Source organism: Scyliorhinus torazame, chromosome 20 (assembly GCF_047496885.1).
Source record: "Scyliorhinus torazame isolate Kashiwa2021f chromosome 20, sScyTor2.1, whole genome shotgun sequence".
NCBI lineage: Eukaryota > Metazoa > Chordata > Chondrichthyes > Carcharhiniformes > Scyliorhinidae > Scyliorhinus > Scyliorhinus torazame.
The window spans coordinates 5,638,995-5,656,509 of NC_092726.1; the positions used below are offsets into that span (position 1 = coordinate 5,638,995).

General features: G+C 46.5%; 1 protein-coding gene across 2 annotated transcripts in view; it reads right to left on the minus strand.

Moving 5' to 3' along the window:
* The window catches only part of bin3 (bridging integrator 3), a 135,572-nt gene that overhangs the window by 59,448 nt on the left and 58,609 nt on the right, over positions 1–17,515 (minus strand). For both annotated transcript variants that reach the window (XM_072485585.1, XM_072485586.1), the window contains exon 6: positions 13,094–13,134. In XM_072485585.1, coding sequence (XP_072341686.1) covers positions 13,094–13,134 — 41 coding nt within the window. The remainder of the gene's footprint in view (positions 1–13,093; positions 13,135–17,515) is intronic.

The window sequence follows — 17,515 nt, forward strand, 5'->3', positions numbered from 1 at the left end:
ATATGAAGAGTCTAAGGTTCTGTTCCTTTTTCACAAACACACATTTATTTCCTTCCAACAGCCTTTGCACAAAACTCTCACTATACATCACCTGACAGAGGCCACCTGAAGCCCCTTTACATATCAGTGTCAATTAATGGATACTTAACATAAATGAGACAACTAATTGCAATGTCTCTTAACCCATTACCTAACACCCCCCCCCTAGTTCTGAACACCGAAGAATACAAAATATTGGCCCAATTTACTCAGTCTCTCATCCGACGACCATCCTGTCATCCCAGAGTCCAATGCAGGTCAGGCTCAACACCACAGGAAACCATTCATTCCACCCAGTCTGCACTGGCTGTTTGGAGAGCAATCCAGTTAGTGTCACTCTCTGTATCCCTACATTTTTCTCTTCCTCCTTCAAATATCTAATCTTTGCCCTCTCGCAGAAAGCTTCCAGCTGCTTTCACCACAAGAAATAAATCAGGGACCACCGATCGCAAAATCATTTCCACGCTCTCTGTCATTTCAATGAATCAGCTGTGATTGGTGTTTCGTTGACCGACATGCTTATTTGTTCCCACTGAAGGTTTTTTTAAAAAAAAATAAAAAATCCACTGGCTGGTACTAAAATGCACAGACAGAAAGAGAAGCTGCCAATTAGCTGAAACTTGTTGCTTAGTGACATCGCATTCGGAGTAGCAACATAGCTGAACTCATTTCAATATTTTCGACAGCACTGAGTATCAGAATGAAGGGATTGCTGGCTCTCAGAGTCACTGATCAAAGCCTGAGTTTTGCCTTCTGACAGTTTTACCGGAGCTGATTCGGATAATAGCGAGCGAGCGAGCGAGGGAAAGAGTCAGGAGCTGTCACTGAGAAGCTTAGACAGGGACGGTGGCAGCAATTTTTGTTGTTTTAAATCCCCAGCAGAGCAGTTGCACTGAAATTTGGTGTTGCGAACACATGGGTCTGTGTGCGAGTGAGAGTGTGTTTCCCAGACAGGTACCTGCCACCATCACACTCAGCTGTTAAACTGAATACAGAACAGCCCACGGTCAAAATATCCACCAAACCTCTCCCCCAGTGTTGAACCTTCTCTTGCACTGTCCCTCAGTGACTGTTTTCTATGTGTGAGCTGAGGCAATGATTGTCGGCAGCCTATCCTGATAGCAGATCCCCCCCTCCACTCCCCTGAGCCCAGACTTGTCCCACATTCAGCAGTATCCACCACAGAGGCAAGCTGAGCTTCCCCTACCCTGACCCCCATACCACCAGCGCAGCCAAGTCTCACCTGAAGCTGGGCAATGCTGAGGATTCAAAGCTCCATCCACCTACACCTCTCTGTACTTGCCACTCATTCCTTCGCTTGGGAGAGTGACATTGTCAGCAAGGTCACCATGTCTGGCCTGAGACGGTGGGGCTCCTTGTGAACCGGCTCACAGTTTTTTAAGGCAAGATTGGCCACAGATCAGAACATCTGGCCACCCACAAACCCATTGCGCTGGTGGGTGATGCCTTACAAGGGGGAATTTCAAAAAATAATAAAATCATGCTTGTCTGAGGCGTGAAATAAACATTTCTCAAGGGGGCATGTAGATTTTGGCCACCCACACACAACATCCCACACTCACATACAACACCCCACACACACACAACACCCCCCCCACACAAACACCCCACACACACAACACCCCACCCACACACACACAACACCCCACCCACACACACACAACACCCCCCCCACACAAACACCCCACACACACAACACCCCACCCACACACACACAACACCCCACACACACACAGCACCCACACACACACCCACACACACATATTGCACTGATCACTCGTTGTTGGGTTAATTTTAAATACTCCCAAGCACAGTTTGTTCCGTCATTTAGGTTCCACCCTGAGCACACACCAGCTGTGAAAACGGATGGAACCGCAGAATGTAGCTGGATCCACAGCCTCGGAATGGGGGGGGGGACACTTTTATTCTGAAGAGACGGCTTTGATTTCCGGGAGTACAAACGCTGCGGCCAGCGAGGGGTTAAAGGTTGGACGGTACTTGCAAAAATGAATCAAGACCAGCATCCGGTTTGTGTGGGGGATTGCAGTGCGTTGGGGGGGGGGGGGGGGGGGGGGGGAAGATAGATCGTCAAGCTGTGAAAATCATTATACATGAAGAGTTATTCAGGTTAAAAGAATGCACTGAACCCGTCTGAGAGCAGAAATGATGTTGATATGTACAGACTTAGTGAGGGAATTCATGATTACATCATGCATTCCCCGGCCTACGTCACGTATCAGCTTCTTCCAAGAAGCAGCAGATGTGCAACCTCAGGCTGTAAGTCACGAAGAAGCAGCCGAGACAGGGAAGGCATCGGGTATTTCAACAGCTTCGAGGAATGCCTGCTGTCCCCGGCTGATCCTACGCGTCCTCCTGGTCATCCGCCCAGCTGGAAATGCAACTTGAAACCAGCCTGTTCCGGCCAAGTGGTTAGAAAGTGCCACCCTCTACAAGCAGCGTCTAAGAGAAGGGAAACGAGGCCTGAAGGAAAGGGGAATTGTGGATCTCCTCACTGAACGGCAGACAGCATCTACGAGGGACAATTTAGTCTTACTTCGCCAGCAGACAAGATCAATTTTGAGTGAGACAGAGATAACAGAAATGAGAGAACAGACAGAGAGAAACAAAATAGATATGAGCCCCAAGCTTGCGTGAGTAAACAAACCACTTTTCAAAATGGAAAGAACAGTGCGAGCTGGTCTGTGTACTTTTTACAATCTACCAGCAGCTTTCCCCAAGTCAAAGTCACGCAGTGAAGGCTCTCTCGGAACTGGTGATGACTACGAGGCAGAACACAACAGCAGTGAGTGTCGCCTCACGGATTGCTCACTGTGTTGCAGAGTCTCTCAGGAATGCTGTCAGTGATGTTGGCGCGGTGTCAGGAGCCTCAAGTCCAAGGCACAGTAAAAGCGGGGTTCGATGACCTCGGAAACAAACTGCAGACGGTCCACGTTCGCACCTCTCTGGCTGCTGCTGTCGGCCCTCCAGCAGTGCCATGCACTCAACTGCACAGTAATAAGTGGCACCATCCAGCTGATGTTATAACTGGACGGGAGGATCCCAGGGTGGAAGCCTGTCTTGAAAGACTGGAACCTTTATTTTTTTTAACAAACCGCGGAGGAGGATGGCAAATTAGAATTAAACATTAAAAATTGGATTATGGTACAATATGCCGTTACTCCTCCCCTTACCTTAACAATTACACATAGGTTTTAGGATAACACAGATTATAAAGTACATCTTAATCTACAATGGTCTCATTGACACAAAGTCCCTTTTAAACACGCAAGATGACTATGGGTAAATACACTCTCCACTCTGAACCCCAAGTGAATGTCTGTGGATGAATCCTCCCTCGCAAAATGATTCTCAAGTGAGTTTCCAAACTTCATTCCCTAAAACATCCTTTGAAATCCTCTCCTGTAGATGTGTTTTTCCTTAGTGGTCTGCATTCTGAAATAGAGACCCGGTTTTCCAAATGACATTTCGAAACAAAGCTTCTGCTCCACATTTCACAGTGAATCCACTCCAAGAAGTTACACCAACCCCTTTCAGACTCATTTTCCTTGACTGCTGTGCAAACTGTTCACAATTGCTTTAACTCTCGATTCCCATCAGACTATTGATTTATCTTTGAAGGCTGCTGTTCCACTTTAAATCTGGTTACTGCAATTTCCTCTTTAACTCAAAACACTTTGTTTAATCTTCCTTGAATTCTTATAAACCATATCTTGGTCTCTATTCACTTAACTCCAGACTTCTTGGGACACTCTTTTCTTAACCAGTACTCCATAGTATGGCTTTTCTTCTTGCAAGGCTGAGACAGATATTTCTTCTGTAGCCTTCTAAAATCAACTGGTCCGAGCAGAGCTGTGAGAGCTGCCTTCTCTCTCAATACCTATCTCCAACTGCAATCAAATTAGAACCATGTATAGAAAATAGAAGCAGGAGGAGGCCATTCGGCCCTTCGAGACTGCTGTTCCATTCATTATGATCATGGCTGATCATCAAGTTCAATACCCTGATCCCGCTTCCCCCCCATATCCCTTGATCCCTTTCACCCCAAGAACTATATCTAATTCCTTTTTGAAATTACACAATGTTTTTGCCTCAACTACTTTCTATGGGCGTGAATTACACAGATTCACCGCTCTCCGGGTGAAGAAATTCCTCCTCACCTCAGTCCTAAAAGGTTTACCTCTTATCCTCAAACTACAACCCCTAGTTCTGGACTCCCCCACCATCGGCAACATTCTTTCTGAATCTACCCGGTCTAATCCTGCTAGAATTTTGTAAGTTTCTATAAGATCCCCTCTCACTCTTCTAAACTCCAGTGAATATAATCCTAACCGACTTAGTCTCTCCTCATCTGACAGTCCCGCCATCCCAGGAATCAGCCTGGTAAACCTTCGCTGCTCTCCCCCCACAGCAAGAACATCCTTCCTCAGATAAGGACACCAAAACTGCCCACAATACTCCAGGTGTGGCCTCACCAATGCCCAATACAATTGCCAGTAAAACATCCCTATTCCTACACTCAAATCCTCTCACTATACTGCCTGCTGTCGCTGTGCACTTACTTCCATAAACTGTTGCACAAGGACACCAAGGTCTCAACTAATAATCTGCTTTCCTATTTTTGCTACCGAAGTGGAAAACCTCACATTTATCCACGTTATACTGCATCTGCCATTCATGTTCCCACTCACTCAGCCTGTCCAAATCCCACTGAAGCATCTCTGCAGCCTCCTCACAGCTCACCCTCCCACCCAACTTGGTGTCATCTGCAAATTTGGTGATACTACATTTAATTCCCTTGTCAAAATCATTAAAATATAATGTGAACAGTTGGGGTCCTAGCACAGATCCCTGTGGTACCCTGCAAGTCACTACTGCCAATCGGAAAAAGACCCATTTATTCCAACTCTTTGCTTCCTGTCTGCTAACCAGTTTTCTATCCATCTCAAGACACTACCCACAATCCCATGCGCTTCAGCTTTACGTAGTAATCTGCGATGTGAGACTTTGTCGAAAGCCTTCTGAAAGTCTAAATAAACCACAACCACCGGGTCTCCCTGGTCAATTCTACTAGTTACATCTTCAAAGAATTGCAGTTGATTTGTCGAGCATGATTTCCCAGTCGCAAATCCATGCTGACTGTCTGAATATACCCCTGCTTTCCAAATGCTGTGCTGTGAAATCCTTGATAATGGACGCTGGCAACTTCCCTACTACCTACATTAGGTTCACTGGTCTATAGTTCCCCTGTTTTCTCTCTACCTCTCTTTCCAAATTAGCTAAACAAAAATTTCAAAGGCCCCTTATAAGGCCCCAGTTGCTAAGCAACCACCTCGGATTTATTTATTCTTCACACCAAAGCCCTCTCCAAGCACAATAGAAACACAGTTGGAACTTAATCATCCCCCCTACGTACAAACATCTTTGACCAGCTTGAATCAAACAATAGATTTTACCCTTCCAGTCACAGAAACATTAAATTAAACACACTTACAGCTGTACCTTATTTCTAATGTTTCCCAATACAAATTATAAATCCCCTAAAACTACCTTTGTTTTCCTAATACAAGCAAGTAGCTTTCAACTCCTTGCCAGTTCCTTACCCAGACCTGGCCCTGGGTGAGAGGTGAAAATGCGTGTTGGGCCCACAGCAAGAATCAACTGTATCCCAAGTGTACTGGGGCCTACTAATGTTTACGTCGAGCTGAGAAACCCAAAGAGTCACAAGCAATAGATCTTTAGTGAAGCCTGGGGACTGGCGACAAGGTGAGAAACTGCATGGACGAGGATGATCTGTCCCCAGCCCCACAACTTTACACAATTTTCAACAAACGGTGACTAACCCCAGGGGACGTGTTGGCAGTATTGTTGTCCCTCTGTGTTCCTTCAGCTTATTCCCAATCCTCAAAACCCTTCCGCCTTCCTCGGATGGTGGAACAATTTGCTTCCGGAAAGGTGAGGCAGCTGGGAGAAGAGTCACCCGGACTGGGAACGTTGACTCCTGTCTCTCCCTTCATGGAGGCAGCCCAGCCTGCCGTGATTTTTCCAGCACTCTGTGTTTTTATTGCATTTCTCAAGTGGCCGCCTGTGGCTCAGCAGACAACGGATACTCCAAAAGGAAAGGCTTACATAATGAGGTGAAAACAAACAACCATCCGCAGCCGACGTACAGCAATGGGAAGGACACCCTTACTGTCCCTTTGGTACACCCTGCTGCCTAATTTCTGTAAGCACGGAAAACACCTTGAAACTTGCCACAAACAACCTGATCTGCGTTTGTTTACCCAGCCAATTCAGAAAAAATCCTCATCCACACGCATTGTACAGAGGCTCGGTGTTTTTAGACATACCTGAAAGATTGAAACACCTTGCTCTGGGACTACTAAGTATTTCCACACATAAACGGCAGCACAAAGTAAACAGCTCATTCTTAAATTGATTTCCTTCTGCCCTCCAACCGTTGCATTTCATTTCCTTTCCATCAAACCTTTCTCCTCCGTCTTCGCGGTTGGATTTGTGACCGCAAAGTGCCGTGTGGAGGTTAACCTGGTGGGTGAGCCGACTCCAGTTTTCCAGCACCAAGCCCTGTGCTTTTGTGTACAGCCGGCACATAAGGCGACCTTCTCTTTTCACTTACCATGCTCGCGTCAGTCGTCAGCCTCAGTTTTTCACCCTGCAAATACCCTGGCTTTGGGGTACCTTGTAACTGGGATCGAGGCAGCGATACAGGATGCGTCACAATGGCGCAGGGGGTTTAAGACGCTCTGAGTCTGTGTGTTGGATGTTGATGACATTTCCCGGCGCCCACCAAAGTCGTGCCAGCGATTCACCTCTTGCCTGGGTACATGAGCCAATCCCCGTTTCTGATGGGATTTTGCAAGGTTTCAAAGGTCAACATACGCTGACATCAACCGGAAATATTGAGGGTCCTCTCTTCACCCTCCTCAATTATTACTTCTGCTGATGCCCGATGAACCTCTCCCCCTTTTTCTTCATCCATTATTTGCAATATCTATCCAGCTGTCTGCTCCCCACCAATGCCACAGCCAAAACAAACAGCGCCTTCTCCTTTTAGGGTCAGATTTTCACCCTCAAGGCGGGAAGTTCAAGTCAGGGGATTTCCCGACTCAACAATCCCCATGTCAATGACTCCCACACATCCTCTTTTCTCTCCCAATGAGGCAGGGGGCAGGACTAAGTTGGGCCTTCTGAAAGCAATAGATTGGTTGCAGCCACGAAGATGGGCGCGTGCTGAAGCGTGCTATTTACAAGGTCCGCCACCCGTTGGAACTTTTGTCTCAGTTATACTTCAGGCTGTTAGGCCCTCTTCCCATCACCCTTCACTCCCACCCACTCCCCATGGCACCTCCATACTCTCTCCATGCTCACTCACTGGAAGGCAGCAGAGAACCAATGAACCATACAACAACAATGTCAAGTATTGACATTCACTTGAAACACCCATTCAACAACCTGCTTCGCAAGAAATTGTCGCTCTTACAACTCTTTAAGTTGAGTCAAACAAAACGATTATCAAATTTTACATCACTTCACACCTCCTAATCTTGTCAAAATAAACACGCAGACATTGAAATAAGTAGTTCAAAGAATAACTTAATAGAACCTCAAAAATGTCGTGCAATCAAATCAAGCACTTCATGTTAGTCTATAAACAGACCCTTGCTGAGCTAAGCCATTAGTGAGTCTCAGCCAAGCATTCACAATAAGGCCAGCTGGGGAAACTGACGTTTGTCCAAGTGTTTGGTGATACTGATCACACAGAAGCTCACCCACGTGTATACTCAGGTAAAAGATGTGCAGGTTCGGTGGATTGGCCATGCTAAATTGCCGCTTCGCGTCTAAGAATATGCAGGCTACATCACGGGGACAGGGCAGGGTGGCTGGGGAAGTGGGCCTAGGTAAAGTGCTCTTTCGGAGGGCCAGTGCAGACTCGATGAGCCAAATGTACTGTACTGTTGAGATTCTTTGTAAGAAAATTCAAAAGCAGGCAAAAAGGTGGTCAATTATTCTTTCACTCTTTGTGGGGGTCATGTTGTACACACAAGAGTGACAATACCTTGATTGTAAAGAATATTGGAGTGCCTTGATAATGTGAATGGTACGATAGACATGTATTTTTCTCCCTACCCTGGCCTGTAGGAAAGATGCGAGGCAGGTTCTTGCAATGTTTGTTCAGATTGGAGTTCACTGTTGCAGGGGATTTGTGTGTGTGTGTCGATGCAGCATGGTGCTCACAACTTTGGAGTGAGAGAATGAGTGAGCGAGAGAACGAGAGAGAGATTAGGGTGGAGTGAAATACACTACAGCTCTGACTACCTAACCCCCCCCCATTTAAAAACAACCCAAAACAATGCTGCGGAACATGGACGCAACCAGCATTTTTATAACATCTCACTCACTTGTGCCAAAGTGCTTCACGCCGGTGTTATCAAACACCATTTTACACTGGACCACGGAAGGAGATGATGGGCCATCATTTGCAGCGCTGTGACAATGCTGCTCGTCAGGCTTGCCCTTGGCTGTTTTCCACTTTCTGCGAGACAAACCTATCTCTTTTTCCAGACTTTTCGTAACCGGCTCTAATGTGTCCTTATGTGTCTGGCTGTGAAACTTTATTTTATAATGCCCCTGTCCGGCATCTGGGGATGTTTCATGATGTGAAAGGTGCAGTGTAAATACAAGATTCAGCTGTAGTGACAATCTGCTGGAAGTGTGCAAGCTTGCAACTTCGGAAAGTGGGAAGCCAGGACCTGAGGATACACAGCAAGCAACTGTGCATCTCCTGAATTAAAGAAGCTGGCCAACAAAGCAGCAACGAAAATCAGGAAAGCACAACTGGCCGAATTAGGTTACTGCAAAGATCTGAGAGAGTTGTGGTGCTGGAGGAGCTGACAAAGAGACGTGGAGGGGCGAGGGCAGAGAAGGCTTTTTTTGCATGACGTGGGAAACCTTAGACCAGGTCACGTGAGAATACAAGAAAAGCTTTACAGAGGCAACAGGCCCAACAACAAATCTATCACTCCCTGTGATAGCGGGAGCCTATCCTGATGGGAATTACGATACTCTTTCTTGACATGACTTTGGTAATGCGCAGGAGTTGGAAACCTGGTCCAATGGTTGATTGGATTATGCCTCATCGAGGCACCTATTGGACATCCAATGCCGAGGTCAGGTGTGAGTTGACGCACCATTGTCTCTTCCAAGCTCCTTGGCCAACGGCTTCTGATCCAGAGGTCAAATACCGGGTTCATATGTAAGACAGTTATTATTCTAGCCGCGTGTACTTCTATTTGTTTCTAAGGCAACATCTAAACTCCACAGGGAAGGTAAGCATATTACCTCATCCATGTACAAACAGGAAGCTAATGAAGAAAGCATCCTCTGAAAGGCTTGTTGTTTACTGGACCTGGTGAAAAACATCCTCACGATGAAGGCATTTTTTAAAAAAATCTCGTAGCCTGACTCAGTCATCAGTGTTCTATTACTTCTGTGCAATCTTGATTCTGGTCAATAAATTTGGTTTGAAGTTTTAGCCTGCCTTGCACCAGAGTGCTGTTTTTGTCACCTACCATTGTCTGCAGGCAGACCAATTGGTGCAATCCCCAGTGCATCGTATCTCAGTGAAAAGGGTAAGTTACTGCTGCTCACAGCACCCATGGGTGCACAAGGCACTGCAGACGGAGACTGCGCTTTGCTGCAAACACAAGTTTAAATTGCAGTTTAATTTAATTTGGAATGTTTCAATCGCCATTATTTTTATCTCAATACCCCATCACAAATATATGTGGTTTGCTATTTTGCATCAAATGAATAAGAAGGAAGGAAACAATTGATATCGTACCTTTCATAACCTCATTGTGTCTCAAAGCTGATTTCAGTCAATGAAATAATTTTTTGAAAGTGTAGTCACTGTCCCTCCATTGCAATAGTGACTGCATATCAAAGGTACTCCACTAGATGCGAAGTGTTTTGGGATGTGAGGAGGTTATGACAGGTGGCTCCATAAATGCAGAAGGAAATTTCCACAGAGAAAGAAGGATTTGTACTTATTCTGCAGCCCATCACTTGCCTCAAAAACATCTCAAAGCACTTGAGATTGAGCTTTCATTATCCAGATTGCGGAGTCACTTTGAACAAACAGAATCACGCTGGACGGGGAGAACTCGCTGCTGTTCTTCAAACCATGGGATCATCACCGCACATCAAAACAGGCCTCGGTTTAGCACCTCAACCAAGGGCACATCCTCTGACAGTGCAGTGATACTTCAGCGAGTATCTGCCTCATTTGTGTATTCAATGCTGTGAGGGATACCTTGTGTATCCAATGCGACAGTGCCAATGATTAAGCAAGTATAGGGAACCAGACTCCAGCCACACAGCCAGATACAGTCTGATCCAACATTACTACAACAGGGTGATCAGTCACAATGCCAATCAGAACTGGCTTCTGGATGCTCATCACTCGATTTGTATGGTAGACTTAGAATTATTTGAGAGCTGTGTCAATTACACTAAACTACAAACGCGACATCCCCAACAATATACGCATATATGTGTACTTAACAGGGGATAAATGAAGTAACGACTGAAGCAAGGTTGCAGATGGATAGAGATAGAGTGAATGAGCGGGCAACAATCTGGCAGCTGGAGGACAATGTGGGAAACTGTGAAGTTGGTCACTCTGGTAGGAACAACAAATAAGCAGAGTGTTCCGAGGTGCAGAGGGATCTGGTTGTATGAGTCACAAAAAGTTAGTCTCCAGGTGCAGCAAGCATTCAGAAGGCTAACGGAATGCTGCCCTTTATTACCGGAGGAATTGGACATTAAAGTAAAGATGTTATGCTTCAGTTGTACAGGATGTTGGTGAGACCACATCTGGAATACAGTGCGCAGTTTCCTAATTTCAGGATGTAAATGTATTGGGGGCGATTCAAAGGTTTACTAGATTGATACCCGGAATGAGCGGGTTGTGCTGGGAGGAAAGGTTGGACAGACCGCGACTGTTTCCACTCGAGTTACTTGATTGAAGTGTGTAAGATCCTAAACAGTTTGGACAAGGTGGATGTGGGAAGGATGTTTCCTCTTGTGGGTAAGTACAGAACTAGGGGGAACTGGTTTAAAATTAGGGGTCGTCCCTCTGGGAAAATTTGTTTCTCTCAGGGAGGGTTGTGTGACTTTGGAACTCTCTCCCTCGAAGGGCGGTGGAGGCCGGATCATTGAGTACCGTTAAGGCAGAGGTAGATAGATTCTGGTAAGGCGGGGATCAAAGGTTATCAGGGGTAGATGGGAGTGCGGAATTCGAAACAAAAATGGATAGGCCATAATGTTATTAAATAGCGGAGAAGGCTTAAGGGACCGAATGGTCTACTTCTGCTCCTCATTCGTTACGTCCACATAAGAATGTCATCTGATTTCAATTCGACTCGCCGATGAATATCCTGTTTCCTTCTTTCATGACACAACACTGAAGGCTTCCAATGAAGTTATTTCCACTTCCCATGCTTGGCAGGATGGTGGCATGAATGAGCTAGGCTGAAATTTTTACTTTTGCGAGTGAGGAAGGGAAGAGACAAAATAATTGTTGGTTTTGCGAAACAGCGTTGTGTGTGGGTGTGTGGGAGGCAGATGCTTGTTTAGCTTAGCTCAGTGATGTCATCACTGATGAAAGCTGAATTCCTGTTCAATGGCTGCCTTCAGCATCAAGCAAGGTTGGGAACGATAGCCGAGGGTTGGGAACGATAGCCGAGGGTTGGGAACGATAGCCGAGGGTTGGGAACGATAGCCGAGGGTTGGGAACGATAGCCGAGGGTTGGCTCGCAGTTCCATTTTTGCTCGATGCCAATGACTGAAACTGACCTCTGGTGGCAGCCCAATCGGCTCGCTGAAATGTCCTGGGTGAGCGTCAACCACATTTGGAAACAGCCGCTGCAGCAGCAGAGGCAGAGGCATGAACTCAAGAGGTGCAGGCGATTGGCTTTGAAAACAGATTTCTACTGGGCCCCGGGATATTATTCCACTGCTGCTCCCCTGCAGATCCCCAGGCAGCGAGCTATAAAAAGAGAGCATCGCTCGAGCAATCTGAGGTTTGTTGAGCGGAACGGATTCCCAGGAGCCAGCAACAGAAGAACCACCCAGGCCTTTTCATACCCCAAACAGAAGTCCTGACTGTGTTCACGGGCAGGATTTTGACTTTAACAGGATTTTCTTTCTTCCCAAAGTAATAAATCGAGGGGCTGGACAATGAACCGTGAAGTGCAAGAATTTTAATTTCACTTTGAATCACACTTAATTGGCAATCCTTCCCTGCTTTCCCTGTTGCTGACTTAGATCACACCTGACCAAATTGTTCGACAGAATTAAACCGACTGTGAGCAAGATTGGGGACTTGGGGGATTTTTGAGGTGAAGGGCAGTGGGGTTGGGGGGGGGGTCCTTACTAGCTGGAATTTAACGTAATCACTAATCGCTTGCCAGCCAAGAAATATTTACCTCAACCGTTGAGTCTTTGAACACAGATTTTTTATTTTGCTGTTAGCTGAGAACAGACAAGATTCTTTGGGAGTCACATTTATTTAGGGTTAGGGTTAGGGTTAGGGAAACTAACCCTAACATTTATTTGGCTTGCGACACTCACTTGTTGGTTGATTCATCTGAGAGAAAATCCAAGCCCACCCCCTCATCTATTTCCTTCACCTCCCGCCCCCTGATCTTCGCCAAATGGCTGCCAGCCGAGTTGCGGTGTTTTTCCTCGTGTCTCCAAGTTCCTCAAGCTTATTCCCACACTCGCTCGAACCCTTCTGGCTCCCTCTGTTAACTCTCGCCAATGTGCTCTCCAACTGAACCACCAGTGAATCAAACAACACCCCAACAGGAGAGGCCAGCGTCTCTACTGTCTCTACTGAGCACACAGTTCACCTCACTCAAAATACATTATCCAAATGTGGATTCAACACTTCAGCAAGAATTAACGTTTCGCCGTCAAGGCGTGGACTTACTTTTTCAAGGGTTCAATGGCTGTTTTCTGAATCTGATTGACCTGATGAAGAAGCAGAGAGGATATTTTGCATCAATTAACCACACTGAACTATGAACTGTGAGGCACAGTTCATTGAGCAAGGGTAGAAACAAACTGGGTTGCTCCACTATCCTGCATTGTAAATAATTTGGATACAAGACGCACGGATCAGTTTAAACAACTTTGAGGTTTTACACCTGACTACCTCTGACGACATCAAATTCGGGAAACGATCTCGCAGGCAAAGCAGAGATGAAGTAATTCATTGATAGAGTCAGTAATTCATTGCTAAAATTGTGAATGAGCTTGGAGAGGATGTTTGGTCGATGACTTGAAACGCAGTAAAACGTAGGTCTTCTAAACAAAACCATGACCACGTCACTCAAGACTCCCAATTTGAACCAGAGGACCTTCGCGCAAAGGAGGCCATCTGGTTACAAACTCTCCCGCCAAGTCAATTAGTTTCTCCATATTTACTCTGTCAAAACTATTCACAGTTCTGAATATCTTTTTTAAATCATCCCTTAACCTTCGCTGCTCTGACGAGACTAAACCAGGTTCTCGAGTCACATTCGCCACATTCCGGCGCCTGTTCGGGGAGGCTGGTACCCGGAATTGAACCCGCGTTGCTGGCCTTGTTCTGCATTACAAGCCAGCTATTTAGCCCACTGTGCTAAACCAGCCCCCTGTGGGCTATTGTGGGCGTCGCTGGCTGGGTCAGCATTTATTGTCCATCCCTGAGGGCATTTAAGAGTCAACCGCATTGCTGTGGGTCTGGAGTCACGTGTAGGCCAGACCGGGTAAGGACGGCAGATTCTCGAGTCACTTTGCATAACTGAAGTCCCTGATCTGTGGAACCCTTTCAGTAAATCCCCGAGGCCTTGACATTGTTTCTCTGGTGTCACGCTCAGAACCGAGCCGAGGCCGAACCAGTGATTTGCAATGGCGAGGTGCAACTTGTTTGCCCTGGTACTCTATGCATTATTTATAAAGCCACTTTTTAAACAACCTTCCCATCTCAGGAGGCAATGCCGCAGTGGCATTGTCGCTGGGCTAGTAATCCAGAGATCCAGGGGACTGCTCTGGGGACCCACCACGGCAGGTGGTGAAATCTGAATTCAATAAAAAGAACCTGGAATTAAAAGTCTAGTGATGACTATAAAACCATTGTTGTAAAAGCTCAGGCTTTGACAAAGAGTCATTGGACTCGAAACGTTAGCCTTTTCTTTCCCTACAGATGCTGCCAGACCTGCTGAGATTTTCCAGCATTTTCTCTTTCGTCGTAAAAACCCATCTGGTTCACTAATGTCCTTTAGGGAAGGAAATCTGCCGTCCTTACCCGGTCTGGCCTACACGTGACTCCAGACCCACAGCAATGCGGTTGACTCTTAAATGCCCTCAGGGATGGACAATAAATGCTGACCCAGCCAGCGACGCCCACAATAGCCCACAGGGGGCTGGTTTAGCACAGTGGGCTAAATAGCTGGCTTGTAATGCAGAACAAGGCCAGCAACGCGGGTTCAATTCCGGGTACCAGCCTCCCGGAACAGGCGGCGGAATGTGGCGACTAGGGGCTTTTCTACTAACTTCATTGAAGCCTACTTGTGACAATAAGCGATTATTATCCCATGCAAGAATCGATTTTTTTTTTTTTAAAAGCAAGGAAGTTCAGACCAGAAAAGAAATGTCGGGAGGATAGTGTTAAACTTTGAAAGGACATAGACAAGTTGGTGGACAAGTGGCAAATGAAAGTTAATGCCGAGAAGTGTGAAGTGGCTCACTGTGATTAGAAGAACGTGGAGTGAAAATATAAAATGAAGGACGCAATTCTGAAGGGAGTGCAGCAGGGGAGGGCCACTGGGGTTTCATCGAAAGGTGGAAGGATGCAGAGGAAGTTTGACAGAGTGATTAATAAAGCATATGGACCCTGGGCTTAACAAAGAGAAACACAGAGTTTCTCCAAGGAAGTCATGTTAAATCCGTACAAAACACCAATTTCATCCTCATCTGGAGCAATGGCTCCAGTTCTGGACACCACAGGGCGTGAGACGGTGACTGGCACTGTTACTGGGCTGACAATCCAGGGACCCAGGCTAATCATTGTGGCTGGTGGAGTTTAAATTCAGCCATTAATCTGGAATATAAAGCTCGTCTCAGTGATGGTGACCATGGCAACTGGCATCAATTGTTATAAAAACCCGTCTGGTTCACTAATGCCCTTCAGGGAGGGAAATCGGCCGTCCTTGGGTCTGGCCGACACGTGACTCCAGACCCACAGTAACGTGGTTGCCTCTGACCTGCCCTCCTCTCTGAAACGGCCGAGCGAGACACTCCGGTTAACGGCCATTAGGGCTGGGCAACAAATGCTGGCCCTGCCCAGCGACGCCCACTGGAAAGAATGAAGAGAACAAAAAACAGACTTTACTCAGGAGAGGAAAGCATCAGAGAGGGTTCGGAAAAGGTTGACAAGAATGGTTCCAGGGGTTAGGAAGTGCAGCTATGTGGCTGTGGCCGTTTTGTCTGAAGAAGAGGAGTTTGAGAGGAGATTCCATTGCGTGTTCAAACTCACGTTGGAGATGTGGACAGAGGAGCTCGGGAGCAATCAGCGACTCTGGGAAGGAGGTAGCCTGTAAAGGGTTAAGGAAGGAGACAGTCTCTATCAGCAGTGACAACAGAGTGTGCCGAGAGATCGTTCGCTGTGCTAAGCCTTGTACTGTACATAGTTAACAGAATATCCAACACAAGGTCAAGTTTATCAACAGTCTTGCCTCCAGAAATCTCGATCTACCCTCACCAAGGACAACCTCATCTGAGACCCACAACGATGATAACAGAACCATCCCTCGGGGAGTCATTCCCTAAACTCCTCCACATTTCCCCCCCCCTTTGAGAATCTCCTCAGAGCCCAGCCCTTTGACCAAGTTCTGCCAATATCTGCTTTCCACTGCCCAGTCTATTTATTCTTAAAGTACCATTAGATTATTGTCCTTTATTCCAGGTGCGGGTTTGACTGTGAGCTGGTATTATTTAGACATATTCGGTGTTGGAGCAATTAGTATACAACATCAAAATTAACGTGTAACAGTGAAACTATATCAAACCTTTGTGCCGCAGTTGGGAGTCGTGAATGTGGATTTGTGTCCCCAAACTCCAGAATCACAGAATACTACAGCGCAGAAGAGGCAGTTCAGACCATCGAATCTGCACCGACGCATGAAAGGCCTGACCTGTCCCCCACCCCCCCCATCTCACTTGCCAGCACTCGGCCCATAGCCTTGAATGTTGCAACGTGCCAAGTACTCACCCAGGTACTTTTTAAAGGATGTGAGGCAACCCGCCTCTACCAGCCTCCAGATAGTGCGTTCCAGACCCTCACCACCTTCTGGATAAAAATGTTTTTCCTCAAATCACGCCACCCCCACTTCCCGAAACCTCCCCCCACCCCGCCCCCACACCTTGAACTTATGTCCCCCTCATAACTGACCCTTCAACTAAGCTGAACAGCTGCTCCCTATTCACCCTGTCCATGCTCCTCAGAATCTTGTCCACCTCGATCAAGTCAGCCCCTCGGTCTTCTCTGCTCCAGAGATAACAACCCGAGGCAATCCAGCCTCACTTCATAACTTAAATGTTGCATCCCAGGCAACATCCTGGTGAATCGCCTCTGCACTCCCTCCAGTTTGCACATTCTCCCTGTGTTTGCGTGGGTTTCGCCCCCCCACAATCCAAACAATCTGCAGGATCGGTGCATTGGCCACGGTAAATTGCCCCGTAATTGGAAAAAATAAATTGGATACTCTAAATTTTTTTTTAAAACAATTAAAAATTCCATCTGCCACTTTTCTGCCCATTTGACCATAATTTCTGTCACCTAAGACACTCCACCTCGCTGTTAACATCATGAAGGATGTTTAAGGAAGGGATAGAGGGTCCAGGGCATTGTGCTTATTTCCTGACACCAGGTAAAGACTTGTAAATTGTTCAAACAAAGGAGAATATGGGGTGATTTGATAGAGATCTTCAAACGAAGAAGAGATGGGTCAGACGATTGGCTGTGTAAGACTAAATGCAAGAAATTTAGGACCGAACAAGAGGAACTATTTTGTTTTTGAACAGTGGGGAGTTGCAAGGCCATGAAATGCGAAACTTCAACATTTTATAATCGGCAATCAGTCAACCATCCTGTGTGCGAATGAAGTCTCACACAAGCCAGGAAGAGATACAATGGATTCTCCCTGTCTTGAATGACACAGATGAACCATTCGGTTGTTTGTGTGACAATCGGGCAGTTTCTGCGGTCCTCTCCTTCCTTGACTTTAGATTGACAACTTGCTCTGGTGGATGACTTGCGAAGTTCTACAATCAGCCGGCCATCGCACACTGACTGTCGACTAACCCAGAG